We start from the raw sequence: 20812 nt of genomic DNA, 5'->3' as shown, positions 1-20812 counted from the left end.
GTGCTACAAACGAAAACATTTGAGAAAGATGGTGTATTACATAGGTATAATAAACTTTCAAGAAGGATCTTAGCACCTCTCCAAAAGTTTTCAGAACATTGTTGTAATAATTGCTGTATACAGCAATGATGAAATAATGATTGTTTCAGGTGGTTATAAGTTTATGGTGCTGTGCAGCTTGTCCAAAGAGCTGCATTGCTTTTCCCAAGACACGTAGGGTTTTTTTTCCCCCGATGGAGTTTGGAGTGGTGGAGGGGCTGACTTGGTTCTTGCCAGCTGCCAGCTGCTTTAGCAGGTGGTGCTTAACCAGTGAGAGTACCAAGTTTTTCCTGATCAGTATTCAGAAAGCCCGCTGATCTAGGGGTGGTAATGCAATACAAACATTTGCATATTTTACCACATCCTCAGATGATACCCTGCACCTTTTGAAATTTTGCATGTGTTATGATATGTTTGCATACATGCAGGGACCTTGTGAATGATGTACCTTCCTCTTTTAAATCTGTACTTAAGTATATTGCTGAGGATAACCAGCAGGCACTTAAAGAAAGGCTGGAGCATTCAGTAGCTCTGGTGTTCATGCGTACAATTCGATACAATCTTTCTAAGCTTCTGGACTGTGTTTCCAAGACTCTTCCTTTTCTCTCTGTTCCTTCCCCCAATCCTCCCATGTGAAGTCACAAGATGTGTGACTAGCTTCACTTTTAGTTTGGTTATCATTTTCTGCTTAAATTGCTTTGATCCTGGATTGAATGGGAAAACCAACACGGAGCTGATAGCTTAAGTTCCCCTTTTGACCTTTAGAAAAGTACAAAAGCCTCCATTTCACCTACACAGGAAAAAAAAGCTACTATATTCAGCTGGTCTGTATTAGAGTGTGCTCTTATCAAAGGCTTGATTAATCTGAAATGAATTAACTCAGTTAACACTTGAGAGTTATTTTGCAGTGAATCCCGTAGTACATCTAAAGAGTTCTTAGTCACTTTGAATTATAGCCTAAACAGGTGGTTGATGAGGCTTGGTTTGATCTGACAGCAGTTCCTTGCTGCCCCGGCTGCTCCTCCCAGGGGAGCATAAGTAGCACTGCAGTGACACCTGAGAGTCCAGGGTGAATGCAGACTTATTAGACATTTTTGCCGTTGTTGCTTGCTTTTAAGGTTTTTAAAATACTTCTCAGAGTGCTACGTAAGATATAAAGGAGGAGTAAAGGGCAGAATGGTCTTAGGTTTTCAAACAATATGGATTAAATGAATGTAAATATACAGGAATGTGTAATTAGGGGCAGAGGTGCAAGTGCTCGTTTTAATCCTTGCTTGGAAATAGGGACTTGGAAATACCTTGTAGTTTTGTGCATATGGGGTGAGAGGGTTGAGGAGTTTCCTTCTGAGTTTACAGCCCCAGCAGAGACGTGAGAGAGAACAGGAGCAGGGTCTGCGGTACAGAAAGGGGACGTAGATGTGAGCAGGTTGAACCACAAGTTGGTGAGTCCATTCACCCTAAGAAGGCTCACCAGATCTTTCACAGTACATCACATCTAGCAAACTTAAAACCTGAAATGAGGAGCCAAAAGCCATGGCTGCCACTTGATATTTTGAGAAACAGAAGTCTGTTTTCCTGAACTCTGTGAGAACTCTGACTTTATGAGCATTCGCAGTATATGATGAACCTTCTCCTGGGCTAAATGCAGACACAGATAAAAGTTTACAGACAATTCAGTTTATGTGTCTCAGAAACATGTTCCTGACTTCTTAAAAATGCCCATGGAAAAACAAGTCCATAAATAACTACATCCCTGTAGTGGTAACTTCAGTGAGTGGCTAGGAGTGAAAGTACATGTGGTTCCATTGAAATGCCAGGAGTGCAGCCTTCTCCTGCCTTGCTCCCCCTGCGTTATACCATCAGTAATGTCTGCGTGACCTTTTATACGGCAGGTTGTGTTGCTGCCACCACAAAGTGACTGTGGAGCCACATCCTGAGTACCTGACAGGGAAAAGGATTTGAAATAGGGTAAAGGTGGAAAAAGGTGGGAGGGGCAAAACTTTTCTTTTTTTAGTAATGTTGCAAAAAATAAACAAAACCCCATGTTTTGCAGACAACTCATGACCAAATGTATTGAGCAATTCTTTTGTTTAGCTGTTCATAATGGGAGTGGCAATACAGGTCATTCTTTTACTTAAAATAAATTTTCTAACATTAAATTGTAGTTAATTTACTTTTGCAGAGATTGCATGTTATCTTTTTCATTGCTGGGGTTATTTCTCTTTCCTCTCTTCTTAGTGAAATTCTGAAAATGTTGTCTGGAATAAATTGTCTCAAGTAGCAGATGAGAATGGGGAATTACATCCATGGTTCCAGCTTGGCCCATCATCTTCAATGAGTTTAATTACTTCCAAACTTTTTCCCTTGTAAATAGTGGATTTAATCAATATTTGTTTGAAACATCCCACTTATCTTCTACTTAGTAAGCAACTTCTGCCAAAGGAGGAGATAAGTGCAGGAATCTTTTCTATTAAGAAATATAATGTAATTCTTGCATCACTGATTTGTTTAAGGTAGTTTTACTATGCACATTTTCAAGGGTGGTGAGAAAATTACTGGATAAGAAAAACAGGGCATTTCTATCTGGCTTTTGCTAATGAGCCTCCTTGCAAAGCCCCTCCTATGGCTGTACCCCAACTGCCTAGAAAATGCTAGATACCTGAGGAAGGTAGGCAGCTTTTGCCATGTGAGAAGGGTATTGTCCACCTTGTGCAGGTGCAAATGCTCATGTTTGGAGGAAGGCAGGAATTAAGTGCATTTCTGACAGGTTTGGCTTGTGCTGCTCTAAATTCTGCTTTGAATTCAGCCTATCCATTCACTCATCGGATGAACTGGTTTCCTTTTCTTTTTCACCCTCCCTGTAGACTGTCGACAGATGAGCTCAGAAAATGCTCCATGTGCTGCTTGACATCAACTGCTGAAGAACAGACTTGGGTAGATGTTGAGTTTGTCAGTGTGTCTGTAATGCTCTTTTATGAACGACTCCTTGACGAATACTTCACTGCTCATCTCTACACCATGAAGCCATAGTTTCCTTCGGCTTTCTGCTATTCTGTCAGTACCTTTTGAGATGAGTTGGATTTTGGGAACTGCCAGCATGCAAATCAGATTTGGGTGATGCTTGGAAGCAGATCAGACTGTAAGAGTGTCAGGGGCAGCCCTATGGGCAGAAAGGTCAGTGAGCAGAAGAACTTTCTTTTAAATCAATGCAGGCTGCATCGTCTTTGTGGTTCAAGTCCAAACCCCTTAGGTCAAGTGTAGCCCTTAAATTTTTTCACTGTGATGGAATATCCCCTTCTTGCATCAATAAATGTGACACTTTGCACTGACCAGTTCACAGATACGTGCCCTAGTTTCTCTCTTGGGCTGTACCTGGAGGTAATCCAAAGATTAAGTGAATTTTGTTTTGCAGGCCTCTTTCTGCATCTCATAATGCTGCTTAAGAGGGGTTGTGTGACCATTAAGAAAAAGGGTTGCTCCACTCATTTCCTATCTAGCTGTTCCCCTGCAGATACCCAGTTCACAAATGCACTATGATTATTTCACAGAATCGTATAGGTTGGAAAAGACCTTTAAGATCATTGAGTCCAACCATAAACCTAACACTACCAAGTCCACCACTACACCATGTCCCTAAGCACCTCATCTAAACGTCTTTTAAATACCTCCAGGGGTGGTGACTCAACCACTTCCCTGGGCAGCCTGTTCCAATGCTTGATAACCCTTTCAGTGAAGTAAAATTTCCTAATATCCAGTCTAAACCTCCCCTGGTGCAACTTGAGGCCATTTCCTCTCATCCTATCGCTTGTTACCTGGGAGAAGAGACTGACCCCCACCTCTCTACAACCTCCTTTCAGGTAGTTGTAGAGAGCAATAAGGTCTCCCCTCAGCCTCCTTTTCTCCAGGCTAAACAACCCCAGTTCCCTCAGCCACTCCTCATAAGACTTGTGCTCTAGACCCCTCACCAGCTTCGTTGCCCTTCTCTGGACACGCTCCAGCACCTCAATGTCTCTCTTGTAGTGAGGGGTCCAAAACTGAGCACAGTATTCGAGGTGCGGCCTCACCAGTGCCGAGTACAGGGGCACGATCACTTCCCTAGTCCTGCTGGCCACACTCTTTCTGATACAAGCCAGGATGCCATTGACTTTCTTGGCCACCTGGGCACACTGCTGGCTCATATTCAGGTGGCTGTCGACCAACACCCCCAGGTCCTTTTCCACCAGGCAGCTTTCCAGCCGCTCTTCCCCAAGCCTGTAGCATTGCATGGGGTTGCTGTGGCCCAAGTGCAGGACCTTGCACTTGCCCTTGTTAAACCTCATACAATTGACCTCGGCCCATTGATCCAGCCTGTCCAGGTCCCTCTGCAGAGCCTTCCTACCCTCAAGCAGACCAACACTCCTGCCCAACTTGGTGTCATCTGCAAACTTACTGAGGGCGCACTTGATCCCTTTGTCCAGATCATTGATAAAGATATTAAACATAACTGGCCTAAACACAGAGCCCTGGGGAACACCACTTGTGACCGGCCACCAACTGGAGTAAACTCCCTTCACCATAACTCTTTGGGCCTGGCTATCCAGCCAGTTCTTTACCCAGTGAAGAGTACACCCGTCCAAGTCATGAGCAGCCAGTTTCTCCAGGAGAATGCTGTGGGAAACAGTGTCAAAGGCTTTCCTGAAGTCTGTATAGACAACATCCACAGCCTTTCCCTCATCCACTAGGCGGGTCACCTTGTCATAGAAGGAGATCAGGTTGGTCAAGCAGGACCTGCCTTTCCTGAACCCATGCTGGCTGGGCTTGATCCCTTGGTTATTCTCTACATGCCATGTGATAGCACTCAGGATGATCTGCTCCATCAGCTTCCCTGGTACCGAGGTCAGGCTGACAGGCCTGTAGTTCCCCAGGTCCTCCTTCTGGCCCTTCTTGAAGATGGGCGTCACATTTGCTACTCTCCAGTCAGCTGGGACCTCCCCAGTTAGCCAGGACTGCTGGTAAATGATGGAAAGGGGTTTGGTGAGCACATCTGCCAGTTCCTTCAGTACTCTCAGGTGGATCTCATCAGGCCCCATAGACTTGTGAATGTCTAAGTGGTGTAGCAGGTCACTAACCATTTCCCCCTGGATTGTGGGGGCTCCATTCTGGTCCCCATCCCTATTTTCCAACTCCGGGGGCTGGGTACCCAGAGAACAATTGTCCCTGCTATTAAAGACTGAGGCAAAGAAGGCATTAAGTACCTCAGCCTTTTCCTCATCTTTGGTCACTGTGTTCCCTTCCCCATCTACTAGGGGCTGGAGATTCTCCTTAGCTTTCCTTTTGCTGTTAATGTATTTGAAGAAGTATTTTTTATTGTCTTTTACGGCAGTAGCCAGATTGAGCTCTAGCTCAGCTTTGGCCCTTCTAATTTTCTCCCTGCACAGCCTTGCTACACCTTTGTAGTCCTCCTGAGTTGCCTGCCCCTTCTTCCAGAGGTCATAGACTCTCTTCTTTTTCCTGAGTTCAAGCCAGAGCTCTCTAGTCAGCCAGGCTGGTGGTCTTCCCCGCCGGCTCGTCTTTCGGCACCTGGGGACAGCCTGCTCTTGTGCCTTTAGGACTTCCTCCTTAAAGAATGTCCAGCCTTCCTGGACTCCTTTGCCCATTAGGGCTGCCTACATGAAATACATGAAATACACTACATGAAATACAAAACCACTCAGAATTTTGTAGCATTACAGTGTGTTTGGTTAATGTAGTGGTGCCCCATGTTGTTAAACAACTTTGGCATTTCTCCAGACACATTGTGGATTTGTTAAGATTTGTGCATGAGCTTAAGCCTAAGGGGTTGAAGTCTTTTTAGGAGCAGGCTTAAGGGCAAGGTTGTGCCCAGACAGGGTGTGCAGACACAACCTGACAGGTCGTGTCTCTAGCTTGTTCTACTCTGGCAGGAAGGAAAGTAGGGCTGGGAATATTGGACCAGATTTACAGCTGGAGTAAATGGTGCATAATGCTGAGCTACTCCCATTGTATCTGTTTTGCACGGGAGCTTTGTGACTAGATAATGCTCTTTCCAGTAGGATAAAACGTTTATTTGCAGTTCTGGTGGTGGCAAGACATTAGTTCCCAAAATTAGTGTTTGGACTCTGCAGAGAGCAGGTGAATCCTTTTGCTCATTCAGCCCCAGCCCATTAGATCCATAGAAGAAATCCTTGAATCCTATCATGCAGGAATATATTGACAGAAAAAAACAATTTTAAAGGCCACTGTGTAAATATTTTGTTGACAATTATCCCTTCTCTGGGATAGGTAGCATAATTAATTTGTGACTTCTTCAGTTTACACCCAAAAGCCTTTTACTGCACCATAATGTTATCTCTTTCTAACAGATTTAGATTACTCAGAACTTGATTCAGCTTAAATAAAAATCAGAAAACAAACCTCCACTCCTTCACTGCCTAGCTGAGCTTTTGCTTCAGGGAAGTGTACCTGAGCTTGAATAGCTTTCCCCCATCTCTGTATGCCTTTTCAAATTTTGTAGCACAAAAAGCTTCTCACTTTTAAAACTTTACAGAGGATGCTGTAGAAAAAGCATGCATAAATAATGGCCAGTGGTGTAGTTTGATGTGTACTGCTAGTCTCCTAAACCATAAATGGAAAACTTAATCTCTGTTTAGAATGTATGATTTAAAATATTCATGAGTCTTGCCCCCTTTGGAAAACGGGCTTTAAATATTATCAGTGACTATTCTGATTAGTACCAGCTTGAGCAAAGTTTTAATTTCTAGGATGTCTATAAAGAAGCCACTTGACTGCATATTGACCTTTGGCTTTTTAGTTACCCCAGTTACAGAGCTGACAAAAAGCTTTGAAAGCTAAATGCTACATTTGAGTGACCAAATTGCAGGGATAGACTGGGGAGGAGACTAGAGTGGGAGAATAAAATCTTGGCAGTGCAAGCAGATACATTTATCGGAAAAAAATGCAGCTTCTTTATAGACTTTGGTTCTGAACAATGTGGGATTTGATTTAGTTGATCAGCAAAGACAGGAGGCAAAACAAAGGCCACTTTGTCATGCCAGAGTTTCAGAAATATACCCACATCACAATGGCATGCAGCACAGTTTTTCATATAGCTTTTTGGCTCAAACTTGGTTTTGGGTAAGAACAAAAGTTGGCAAAAACAGCTTCTTTGCTCAGAGAAGAATAACTTCTGTTGATCAGAGATTTTTGGAGAAATTTTTAATTAGACCAGTGCTGTGAAGGCTGCAGAGTCTAGGGGGTTCAAAACAGATATGCAAAGTACTTTTCAATTCCTCATATTTTATCATCATTTCAAAGTCAGTGGGAAGCTAAGTCTCAAATTGATGCCATGGTTTAACTCTGTATAGTAGTTTTTTTCCTGCCAAGTTTGAGTCACTGTGACCATCTAGCCCCTTCTTGAGAGATTAAAATGATGGGAAGCTGGAATACTTTCTCCAATTAAATGAGCAAATGTTTCTATTCAGATTTCCCTGTGCTTTCCTGTAAGCGTGTGGGATGGATGAGACCATTTTTTTTAATCCCACAATGAATAACTGCAGAGCTCGACTAAGGGTGACTGACCGAGTCACTGGCAGTCACCATAGAAAGTAGCTATAGGATAAGGGTGACTTTTAGGCTCCACTTGGGTTCAAAGCCTGGTCCAGATTCAGTGATTAAAAGCCCTACAGGACACCTCAAATGAGGTGATAAAGAGGCTTTTAGGCATATCGTCGGCAGACGTACTCCCAAACCATATTACTGATCCCACTGCCTGTTACCTTGGTGTCAGCCTCAACAGGGGAGCCATGGGAGAAATGCAGAAGGGAGTGAAAGGTCTTAGCAGAAAACAAGAGTGCAATGCCCAGCTACCTGGGGAAGCACTGGGCTCAGTTTCTTCCCAAGTCATTCAGGACATGTAGCAGATGTTTGCATAGATAATTTTTGGCCAGTATGTCCACCTGCATTACATACTGTGCAGGAGGTTAAAGAGAATGTGGGATTGTTGTCTGGGTGTCTTATCCCCTACACTGGGAGCAGCCAAGCTGGTGTGGATGTGTTTACATATATTGAAAAAAGGCTTCTGTTTGAAGGGAAAGGGGAAGCAGGCCAGGGAGTGCAGCTGTCACAATTCTTGAGTTGCATTTTCTCCTAAAACACCGTGCTTCCCATGCGTGGTCACAGGTATGGCCTAGACCAAACGGTGAAGTGACCTCTCTTGTTGGTAGTTTGTTGACTTGCCAGCATGCTGGCATGTGTGGTCTTTCAGGAGCTTGCATTTACTCTTTGGCCCTCCTGTATTTGAGTGTTTTGGGTAGAAAAGAAGTGGGTGGGGTGAAAACTTACTTCTGTTTAAGAAATCAGCGCAGAGCCTAGGCACCAGTTAAACTCATTTTAGCTCTGGAATTTCTGTTGGCTTGTGACTTATAGACAGCCAAACGTTTTCAGGAGAGTTGCAGCCTGTTTTAGAAGTCCCATGTACTTAGGATACAATGCAATGCATATGGACTTGTTTTTTCTAGTCAACTTTCAAGTCTGTGGGCTCTCTGGACCCATGGGCATCATTGTTCAAAACTGCTGTCTTAAGCCCTGTTTTGAGAGAGGAAGCAGAGCATTAGTGATGCACAAGCTGGCTCTCTGCACAGGGACAAGTTTTAATTCCTATTGTAAGTAGGAATGTGCGTACATCTGAAGGGCCGGGGGAGAGGGAAGACAAGTTTGCCTTTACAGCTGTTGGCAGCAAAGAAACACAACAAGACTTGTTTGAAAACACCTATCTTACTGTTTTACTAACTGTATTTTCTTTCCTTTCTCATTTGTAGGTCTCAGACTCTGGATACTGGCTGTGGGATTTTATTATTATTATTATTATTATTATTATTATTTTTGATTTTTTTTCCCCCTTTTTGGATGTGAATTGAAGGCCAACAGTTGAAGTGGTGGAAGCAAGTGCAGGAGGACACCTTGTTTTGTTTGAACCCTCGTTTGCTGGGATACTTTCAAGCCCTCCTTCACAGTCATGTGGTCATCACAGCTGCTGTTCTTCACAATGCTCTTAACACCGTTAGCCCATGGTGAGTGAAAGATGGTGTAAATTTGCCTGTGAGAAGAGAAAAGAGAATAGAAAATAGCAAAGATTCTGCCTGTCTTTTACCTAATGGTGTGTTTTTTTCCAGGATGTTGATTTCTCTCCCCGCTTCCACTCCAGGTCTTTGAATTCCCGGGCTACATTATGACTAGTTAAGTCCTGAAACAAAGAACTCCGGTCACACATAAAGATTTCTGTTATTGAGTTTAGCTGCTACGTTAAGGCAGTCTTTCTTCCTCATGCTCAAACCCATTCTGTTGGCTGTGTGTCACTGGGATTCTCTCTCCTGGCCTCTGCATGGAAATGAATTTCCCTTCTGTGAATACTGCTCAGTAAGGGGCTGCATGTCCCCCTTTAGCCACAGCTCCAAGGTGGGATCTTGCACACATCATGTTAGACTGTGATTTTAACCATTGCAGTGAATGTTTCTGTGCTCTGCCAAAAGACGGAGGCTCCCATAATCTCAGTGACCCTGAGCCAAGAAGAACCAAAACCACTGTAGTTGCCTTAGCCTGGCATGCTGTGTAACCCACCCAGCAATGTGGAGTCATTAGGTGTAGCACTAGGCTGCATCTGAGAACTGAGCTAATAGCATCAGGCACAGCTGCTGTGCGGCAGGGATGTATGAGCTCTAGCAGAAAAATTTAGTCTTTTTATTAGCCAGGAAAATGTTAAGTGAAATCTGACATGTTTAATTCTTTGCAGTAAGATTTTGAGGTCTAGGGTTGTAGTTTTTTGATATGAGAAACCCAAATGTAGGCCCCAGAAGTAAGTTGCCAGATTTCATATGTGCTGAAGGGTTCAGGAGGTCTTATTTGCAGTGATAGTTGCTAAATGCTCAGAGTAGAGCTTTGGAAAATCTGTCTGCCTGATTTTCCTGATTCCTAAATGGAAGGTGAGCTCCACCAAGGATCTCATGTTAATTACAGGTCAGTTGGGAGCATGTTTGTAAATAACATGACTCCCCATATGTAGGCTGTGGGCCCCTGCTTTTAAAATATTCATCAGACTTTTTGTGCTTTACATGCACTGTGTATGTGCTAAGATACTAGAGCAAAATTTTACAGTGAAGAAGGAGGTTAAAAAATGAAATAAGTGTAATTGGCTGAACATATCTATTTGTAGAGCACAACCTGTCTGCTCATATCACTTATAACACCTTTGGGCACAAAGGTTATCTGTACTATTGTTCTTCAAGCAGAACTCCTCACTGACTTTAAAATCAGAATGACTATTTAAACTGAGCCAAGCAGTTGGGGTGGAATGAAAGAGCCATTAGAAAAGGTGCTCTCCATTCTTCTCCAGGAAAGTTAAATGGTAAATGTTTTGTAAATCTTTGTAATTAAACAATATTAACAGTTACGCAATTAACAATTTAAATATGCCTCTGGCAGTTCTGTTTTAAATTCGCAATGCCACTGTAAGCTGGAAAATCCTGCCTGATAGTTGCAGTAAAGGAAAATGTCACAAGTATCCTAGGAGTCGTATTATGCTACAGATGAGGAAACATCAGAGATGCAGAAACTAGGTGCCTGGAAATATTTCTACCCTTTATGTTCTTCTACAAAGTAAATGTACAGGGTGGCTGCTGTGGTTTTTGTAGCAGTCAGTGGTGGTAAATCTGACCACCACACATCTAACCAACATACATGTGTTACCTCATCCCTATAAATCGCTAGTGAAAGTGCGGTAGAGGCTCACAGCCACCTTTGAATGGTGGAGAGTGAAGACCTTTGGTCTGAGGCAAAGGACTTGGTTTGGTTCTTCCTGTTTTGATCTCTAAGATTGGCCAGGATGCAGTTACCATCTCAAAACTTTGGTCTGTTGCCTTTCTTGGGGGAAGCAGGTACTGAGCATGTGTCTGGTTGTTTGAGGGTGGGACATTCCTGATACTAAATGAAAGAAGACGACTGCAGTTTAGCTGTGTGATGTGATGTTCGATGAGTATGTTTGGTATTGGCTAGCACTGGGCAAACCCATCCAGTCTCCCATGGGGACTGAAGGATGTGTGCATAAAAATCAGAGTTGTATCGAAGGTTGGAATAAATAGTCTAATGTGGCTTCCAAGGCTTTGAAATCAGAGACTGAATGTCTGATGGCTTTCAGGTGCTCTCCCTTGCTGCCTCTCTCCCTGCAAGCACCTGCAGAAGGTTGCCTAACATGAATGGCAAGCCGGTATCAATGCAGAGGTTCCTGCTAGCCTGAAGACAGTATATGTGTGTTTAAACACATGCCACAGCCTCACCTTGCATATAAAAATAGTCCAGTTAAGCCCTGCTTTTTTTTCCCCCTTTTAATAATCCCCTTTTGCTGTATGCAGAAAGCTTTCATATTTTGTGTTTAACAGGACTCAAGCATTTCAGTTCCTGTTTCATGGGCTGGAACAACTCCTGTCCTGTAGTGATTGCCAGAGTTGATATTAACTACTTTTACAGACTGACCTCGCTGCATCTCATTCCCTTCTTGAGTTTCCTGACACAGTCCCTTCATCTGTAGTGGTAGCTACATTATAGACATATTTCTTATGCCAGTGATCTCATAAACTTGTTGGTTGTGGTTTTTTTGTTTGTTTTGGCTGTTTTGGGGTTTTTTTGAGTGGGATTTTTTTTTTAGCTATCTCATTTCTTGAAGTATATTGTGTGTCTTGGGTTGTGATGACAGGTGTGGAGTCAAAGGGTGTGTGACTTCAGTTATCTGCAAGATGAAAAGTAATCTTCCAGGATACTGCTCTGGTACAATGTCATCTTGTTGATAAGCTGTAGAAATAATGAAAGGGGAAAAAGTAATGAATCCTTGTAGTTTCTCGGTGATGATGTTAATCTGCTGTATCCTAAACGCACAGGCACTGTACTGTCTATTTTTGCTTGGACTGCTCTGAATCCTAGCTCACAAAAAAACTGAAACCATGTGAAATACTTGAGATAATAGCAGATTTGAGTAGTGGGTGCTTTCTTTACTGCTGCCCTTCACTTGAATGGAAAATAACTTACAGCTTGCATAGACAACACAACTCAGACCAGTGTGGAAGCCCCCAGAAAGCTGTCCCCTTTTCTAAGCTCCAGCAAAGCCTGTAAATCCATCTGTTGGATAAAACTAAACTTGTTACACAAAATTAGAGAATTATCCAAGATAGAAAGCAACAATACCAGGGAATAAAAAAAAATAAATAAAAACCAAAACACCCAAACATCAGCAACAACAAAAACATCCTTTGCAAGGGCTCTGCTATGGGCAGGGCTTTTGCACCCCTGCCTCCTTTTTGCCCCTGTTTGGAAGCTTTTCCCAAAGCATCCGAAGGCCTGGACCATCAGGAAAGTGGTCTTTGGCTTGCGTACCCCCATGTACACCTGAGCAAACTGATCCTCTTTGTCTGTAACGGGTGGATTTCCCACAGACATTTTCTGGAATGAGCAGCTGTTCTCATCTTCCTCAGCCTTCCTCCCCTTGACCCCAAACAAAGCAGATTTCTCTTTACCCACAAATGAACACTGTCAAAGTTCACCCAAAATGAGACGGACGTGACAGGCAGCAGCTCAGTTTGCGAGCCTGGAGAGACGTACACCTGCTCTGTCACATTGCTGTCGTGCTCATGTGTGGCTGAGAGTTGAGATTTAAAACTTCCAGACTGCTGGACAAAAATAATAATAGAAATAAAAGGATTCAGAACTGCATGCTGTTAAGAGCAGGCTAGGAAGGACACCATAGTGATAGCTGTGGGGTGAAATTTTGCATATCTCCAAACAAGTAATTTACTTTAGGCTTTGGAAAAGAGCTGAAGGCCTGTTGAATGCAAAGATCTTTATCATCCCATCAGGTTGTTTTATTATTATTTATTTGAAAATTATTTTTTTTAAGGCTTGTATTGTGTGCATAATTTTGTGATGGGCAGCGAAGAATTATTATTTTGTTGTTGTTGTTCTAATGCTTTAACAGTCTAATCCAAAGTAGGACAACCACTTATTATTACTCAGATTAAAGCAATAATCCAAATTGCCCAGTTTCTGCTGGAGATCATTACAAATGCAATAAAATCAATAGGCATGGCAGTCTGTCTGTTTCGTCTGACGCTAAGCTCTTGCCCTGCAGTTGTGTCGTGAGAGTGAGCTGTCAGCATCCTGGTTCCTGCTTGGGCAAAGTGTGGTGTCATTTATGGGAGTTGGTTCCTTCTTGGTCTTGCAGCTGCTTGGGGTTATTTTTTTAATATGTTTTAACCCTGTATTTGTTAATGGGTTGCAGACTGTTCCCTCCTGAAGATCCATAGGGGTAGTTAGTCATTGCTGTGATTACTTAGGTTTCTTAATATTTGTCTCCATATACAATGTGATTTTTGGGCTAGAACCACATTCTTGCCCAAAGCTAAGCAACACTGAAGCCAGAACAAGTTATGCAATAACATAACCAAAACCTGGCTGGAATTACAGGACAAACAATAGGTATCTGACATTAGACTAGTTTTGCTATTACAGCTAGGACAGGCTAGACAGAATCATCTGATCCTAGAGCAAGCTGCAGGTGCAGTGAAGGTTTCTTAAATAACTTTGGAGATAGAGCTAAGTTTAAGCTAAAATAGGTTCTAGTTCAGACAAAGCCTGACAAGTCCTGGAGCCCAGTGTTGTTATGAAGCTTAAGGCCTACTACTGACAGTTGACAGCACCAAACTGGCAGGGCTACAGTTGCTGCTGGCTCAACTCTGAACTTCCAAAAAACAAGTTGCCTCCAAGAATTTATTTATGCAGAGTTGTGGCATAGCTGTAAAGTGACCTTCCTGCATTTAGGGACAGATGCCATCTTGTCTCTCCGTATGAGAATTAGTTCGAGATGGGGCTGAACTAACTTATCATTTGCAGAGTAGAAAATGAAATCTGAAGTCCTTTCAAGTCATTGCAGCTGCAAGGAAGAGAGCCTCGTCTGCTGTCCTGTTCTGACCCTCCATGCTTCTGCGCCATCTTCTCGATGTTTCTGGGAGATGACCATGGGGAGGGAGGGCTGTGTCTCTGTGAGAAGATGGTGCTTGAAGGTCAAGCTGATCTCTCTAGGCATTAGCAGGTCCAGATGCCGAGCCAGTTTCTGTGGGAACAGTGGAAATATTTATTACTGAACAGCACTGGTAGTTGCCTGGTGACAATGATTCTGTTGAAGCAAGCAGCATTATCTTTCTTGGGGGAATATATGATGCTAGCAAGCTGGTCCTTGGTGACAGAGTGCTGTTTAATGTGAGCTGAACATTTGCCTTACTACTATTTTAATACAGTGGAAATACTGCCACTGCTTAAAATACATACTGTGTTTCTTTTATACTTGTACAAGTGTTATGTTAGCTAGTGAATGGTGGATAATTGCCTCTTACTACAATACTCTTTATATAGTCAAAATGAAATACAAGAGACATGTTTTATTAGTTGTGAAATAGCCAAGTTGACTTCCAGGCTTCTGCCTAACTTCATTGTTTTAAAAGATTAATCATCCTTGAAATATTTATAATATTTGCTATTCTTGGCAATTTGTATTACCTGCAGCTGTGCCACCTTTTCCATAGTGGAACAAGTAGTCGAGGAAGGCTTTTCCTGATAAAAGGGGGTGGCTGTTCTATGTATATACTACAGTGCTTTCATTAGCAGCAATGTACTAAAATCAAGAGTATTAAGTTCCCCATCTGATGATTGACCAATCTATAAGCTGATAGAGGGTGAAATTCAACCTTGCAAAGACTCTATACACCATTTAATTCTCGCTTAAGCCATTAAGCAGTGCAGAGGTCTGTGTGCAGACCTACTTCTTTCATGTCTAAATTTCACACTAAATAAGGAAGGAGATTTTAAGGGGATTTTCTGATGTTTTTTTTCTTCAGTGTTTGTCAAGCGTGTCTGCTCATAGCATCTTCCTGCGTTACAGAGGGAAAAAAGATCTTGTACTATTTTCACTTGCTATTTGTACCAAAGCACGCTTTCCATGGGACATGCAACCCTTAGCTATCAGCAGAGCTCTACTTGCAATGAAGCTGGAGGTATAAGACTTGAACTATAGAAGAAGGCTGGTGACTAAGGCCCAAATTAATGCATGGAAGTTACCCTTTCCTATAGGCTCCTTAACATATATGACATATAGCGGCAGGGCACATGGCTTGCTTTCTGAGCTACAGCAGTAGAAAATGTGCTTGCTCTCACAGCAATAGGAAGGGGGGAGTTGTGTTACCCTGCAGGCCTATAACCTCTGATGCTTGTTTCATTTGTAACCGTTTCCTGACAAGACTGGTTTCTGATCTCTAGTGACCAACTCTGTGCACTCTGATTTTTTTTGTAGTGTTAATTAAGCCATAAGATGTGACAGCATGTGAATTACGGTGTAGTAATTCACGCCCAGCACATTCAGGCACAAAGATGAAGGCCAAATGGCCTCTGTGCAGCTAAGTGTGAATTATTGTACCATAATTTAATTCCCATTAGGTTTTACTGTGATTATAAAAATGTTTTTGTTAGTGAACTTCTTTAAGAAAAGTTACTTTTTAAAAAACGGAATTGAAAAGTACAACACAGATCCTGTCACAAAGAGGGGTAAGTAGCTTTGGGAGATCAGTTTTGCTGAATCCTGAAAATTTATATTTGTGCAGTTATTAACCCTAGGTAATGAATGGGTATTGTGGTGCAGACATCTGCTGTCTAAAAAACTGACTTAACTCTAACTATTCATTTCATGCAAGCTGCCAAGCAGTTGCTAAGTAGGATGACTAGGTTTATTTGTCCCTGACCTGGTCTTGATTTGATCTGAAAACCTTAGCTTGCAACCAGTCTCTTGAGCCATCTAATCTTTTTCCAGTTCAGGCTATGCAAATGCACACATCAGACACTCTTATTACAGCTGGCGCATTTGTTTTCGGTCCTAGTGAGCGCTGAGTGAATAGAGAGGACGAGTTATTTGCGGCAGTGTGGAAGAGCACCGGAGGGACCAGCCTGGTGTGCCTGCTCTGCTGCGTGTTGGGAAAAATAAGCCAACCTGGAAAGTGGTTTGGGTGGTGCTGGAGAGGAAAAACAAAAGGGCCATGAATGCCTTAAAAATCTTTCTCAATATTTCTTTCTCTTTTGTCTTTCTGCAAACCTCTAATACTCTTTTTTTTGTTGTTGTTAAAGACAAAAGGCAAAGCTTATGCAGTTGAGGTTGCTTAAGGGTTACCAGGATAAAACCCTCTTCCCAATGAATTGTTTTTAAAGAAATTAATGAAGAGCAGCCATGTACTTGGCACATTGTTCATTGAGATGACAGGATCTCTGGGGCAGTGCCTGGTTGTCTCTTTATCTTGGGATTCAGGAGGATGTTGAGTTTATTCATCCACACTGACCCTGGTGTCTCTCTCCTGCAGTAGCCCCTGGCTAGCAAGCACTGTTAGCTAGCCCTGTCCCCAACTAGTCCTTGTCATAGCTAAGTGCAGAATAAATAAGCAATAGCTCTTAAAAGTGGGCTCTTCCAAGGGAGTTACTCTCTGAATAAGTTTTACTCATGCTCTCAGCAACTTCTAGCTGATCAGGATATTGATGGGGCCAGGGCTGTTTCACTTTTGGTGGGTATCTGGGGTTTAGGAATATTATAGCAGCCCAATGAAAAACCATGATAATTTTCCATGTAAGCAGTAAGTATCTGTGATATGATTACTATGGTTTGGCTTTAGATGTAAATACTTTTAAAAAAAACCAACCAAACAAACAAATGAAAAAACCTGCATGAATTCCAAATAAACACATCAGAATAATCTTTTTATACATCCTTTTGGAGTTAATAATCCCAAGCAACCAGGACTGAAAAATGTAGTGGGTCAAAGCTGACTAATATGGGTACAGGTGTCCCTTAGACAGTACCCAGAGGGTACCATGGAGCACCACCAGGAATATTTTCACATCTGCAGCTATCCCTGTATGTGAGAAGGCAGCTTGTCCCCTGTCTTTCTGGACATGCAGGGTACTCCAAAGGGACTGGTGTGGGGCAAGCCAAGGTTGAACGAGGCTGGTGCAGTAGGGAGAGGAGCAAAAATGGGCAGCTTTCCTTTCCTCATCCCAGTGAATAGTAGAGATGATTGCCTACCCATTCCTCATTTGCTTTCACCTATTGCATTATTATCTGAATGGGAAAATGGAGATCTATTTGGCTAATTGCTAATCCTACCTAATACTTTGTTAATGCTAAACTTCCAGATAAAGCTTTTATGTGGTGAAGATAACAAGAAGCTGCCAGGGGTTGGAGAGAGCCTGCTGTTCTGGGCTGTGTAAAGGGGTTTGATGCATGAGGCTATGCATCTTTTCCCCAATACTTGGAGAAGTACAGGACCTGAAGACAGCTTCACAGCCAAAGTAGCTGCATAGTGCTAAGGCAGAGCCACCCTTCCCAGCAATGCAAGTGGGGAGCCATGGCCAGGTTTTGAAAGCGCAGAAGTTTGATGTGCCTATCTTTCCCAGGCAGCTATAAGACCTCTTTTCTGGATGTGAATATGCCCACAGATGGGATGTCATTCCTGTTTCTTTTCCTAATAACTTCAACTAAGCTTAAACCATTGGAGTTGGAGAGAAAAAAGAAAACAGTTACTTCTGAGGGTTTTCTGACCCTAGTTCTCTCATCCATATAAGCTGGGCATGTTGAAGTACTTTAAGCTAAAATAAGAAGAGAGTGAGAGTGAGGGAATGAATTATGGCCACGTTCATTCTCGCACCGCCTCCTCAGTTGCTGCTAACCTGCTCCCACAAGATCTGGGCAAATCTGCTGTTTTCCTCTGTTAGAAAGAGCACCCTTGGCCCAGCAAGAACAGCAAGCAGAAGCTCTTTATTGCAAATGAAACTGCTGATTCCCTAGAAGAAATCTCTAACATCTATTTTATCAGCTCCACAGTAATGTTAAATGAATCCTAGAGCCATCTGATGTTTATTACCCCACGGCACATTCACTGTTGTTCAGTTGGTTCCTTTAGTGATCATGATTTCTCAAATTGGTTATGTTGTTTGGTAATGTGGTTTGATTTGAATTTGGAAGAGATCTCCTGCTGCTCAATGAGCAACTCATCTGGGAAAGATGCTCTGGGAAGGGAAGAAATTGAAAGCATGTTGGAGAGTTCAGAAGCTTTCCCCCACTTTGAATTTCCCTGATTCCAGGAAATTGTTTGGTGCTGGGCAGCGCCCCCCCCCCCCGCCCCGAATATCCCTCCTAGTGCCTGGCAGGACCATCTCTGTTCTCTCATTAATCTGCTCCAAGCTGTGGGATGTTCAATGTTTTTTTTTGCCAACACCACGCAGATGCTGCAATCTGCCCACTGCAGAGAGTGTAGGACTAGGCTGGTGGGTTTTTGATTACGGTGCAGTATTGAATGCATACCATAAACTCAAGGAATTGTAATGAGAGCAACATCATCTTTTATGTATTTCCTTGTGCGTTGCCATGTTGGGCTGCTTTCTGCAGTGTCTGGTAGTGTTGGGTGCCTGGCTCCACATCCTGAGGTGTGAGTTTGTTTCACATAAGATTCATGGATGCTAAAGATCCTCCTCAGTCAGTCTGTGCATTAGAGTGGGCAGAGGAAGAAGTAAGGGCATCGTCACTCCCTCCTCTGCCATAATCTGTAGAAACTGAGATGCCTGATGGATTTTAGAAGCTCAGTCAAATTGTCAGTTGTTCTTAAATCTCCAGAATGTGGAGACATAAATAAATGGCATTTTTTAATACTGAGTTTTTAAGGTCTGATCCAAATTCCATGGCAAGTCAGTGATGTAAATGCACTTTGAATTTGGTCTGCTGGGCCCAGAGGGGTTATTTTGGGGAAATCTGGAGTGTAACATGGAAGAGATCGTACCCTGGGCTTGTCTTTGCATAATCTTCTCTCAAATCTTAGTGCTTGCAGTGAGTTGACCAAGTTGTGGGCTGCTCCCCTGCCCCAAGAGCTTCAGTGTTGCGCTCGGTCCTTATTCTCTTGGGAGACTGTTCCCCTTCAAGCTCTTCTAGGAACAATTAGCAGTCATCAGTGCTACTGATTTAAATTAAGACTTCTTTTTAATTTTTTTTCCCCCTCTATAGCTCTTGTTGCTGAAGATCTGTCTCCAGTTTTTAATTCACAGTGTTTTGTTTCTATTACTGAAATGCTGGAGGCTGCAGTAGGGGTTGATTTAGTATCAACAGAGCAGATGACAAAAAGAAAACTAGCTTTGGTATGTCAGTCTTGTGTAATACTCCTCTCTCTAGCATGATGGGGGGAGAAATGTGCATGTCAGTTTATAAGCAAGGCAGTTAGACTGGCTGTGCTAGTTGTGTTGAGTTGGAGCGGGGCTGGGAGCCTAGCTCCTTTGCAGTTCAAGGTGTGGATGAACAAACCCATGTGGCAGTGTCTCTGCAGGCAGGGAAAACCAGGATGGTGCTCCACAAAGCCAGGGGCTGGTAGTAGCCACGTCAGCCGCTGCTTGCCATGCATGTCTCAAAATGCATCATCTCCCTTCCCCTAACATGTCTGCTCCTCTGCTGGATGGGAGCATTTGGCGCTGGTGCTGACAGGCGTTCCTGTGAGCAGGAACACCCCTTATTCCTCCAGTGGAAGCACAGCTCCACTTTGCAAGACAGATTCATGGCCAAGTCCTATTTATCACTTAAAACAATATTTTGCCAGCATCACTGCTCCATTCTATGTGTATGTAATTTGTAGCATGTTTTAAGGAAGAATGCCTACTTGTAACAGTTGTAGGAAAATCCAGGTCACTGAGTTTATTTTTGTGTGTGTGTATTTATATATATATATATATATATATATATGCGTGTGTGTGCACTTTATATATAATTTTCACACTGTATATATATAAATAAACATATAGAGAGCTAGTCTATCTAAACTTGGAATAATGCAAGGAACTTTTAACATGCCTTCATTTCATTGATGTGACTTGAAATCTGGCCTGTTATCGCAATTTGTAATCTTATAGGCATATGCAATTAAAAATCTTACTATTAGTTATTACTCTGGGGGAATTCTTAGGACTAAGAAATCTAATATTTAGTTGTTTTCCTTAATTTGATTGGAAAAAAAAAATAAATAATTCGGCCTCTTGGTCAGATGCCAAATACATAATGAGTTTGTATCATCATCAGACACCTTAAAGTCTCCGAGCCCTGCTGACAAAAGTACTTGTAAGTCATGTGTTACAGTATCAGACAGCCATTAAAAAACCCCCAAAAACCAAAAAACCCCAAACAACAACAACAACAAAAACCAAAAAAAACTTGCTTACCTTTATGCTTGTGTCTGACAAAACAGATCCGGATGTAAATTTTGGGAGCGGATGAGCTCTTATTTGTGAGAAGCTATTTTCGCATGTCCTTGGCATTTCTACCTCTTCTGACACAGAGCAGTTGCCGGGAGGCACCACAAGCATGTCCTTGCATCCTGACAGCTACAATCCTTGTTTCAGATCACATACCTGAATTCACAGGAGCCTTAGATTAAAGGGGTGGAAGACAATAAGATGGAGGAGATGAGGGACAAACTGGATGAACCTTTATGCCCTGTCTAGTGTCCTTGGGGAACTGACTTAAAAATGGGGGCGGGAATCCTGTTTAGTAGAAACCCAAATGGTTTAGACTATTTGCTGTATGGCGTGATTTGTGGCACTGGTGCCAAAAACTTCCTAGCAGGCCCCAGAAGGTTGGACTGCTCTATTTTGATGCCTGGCTTGATGTGGATTC

The 20812-nt window shown here is 42.6% G+C and overlaps 1 protein-coding gene across 1 annotated transcript in view; it reads left to right on the top strand.

The window, feature by feature from the left end:
- ADGRL3 (adhesion G protein-coupled receptor L3) overlaps nt 1-20812 on the top strand; it is a 516059-nt gene that overhangs the window by 172209 nt on the left and 323038 nt on the right. Inside the window, exon 3 of the mRNA XM_072862688.1 lies at nt 8853-9104. Within this exon, the coding sequence (XP_072718789.1) occupies nt 9050-9104 (55 nt within the window). The 5' untranslated portion in view covers nt 8853-9049. The remainder of the gene's footprint in view (nt 1-8852; nt 9105-20812) is intronic.

This window comes from Ciconia boyciana, chromosome 5 (genome assembly GCF_034638445.1).
Source record: "Ciconia boyciana chromosome 5, ASM3463844v1, whole genome shotgun sequence".
Classification (NCBI taxonomy): domain Eukaryota; kingdom Metazoa; phylum Chordata; class Aves; order Ciconiiformes; family Ciconiidae; genus Ciconia; species Ciconia boyciana.
Note: the sequence above shows the minus strand (reverse complement) of the source record. Positions and strands in the feature narration are given on the sequence as shown.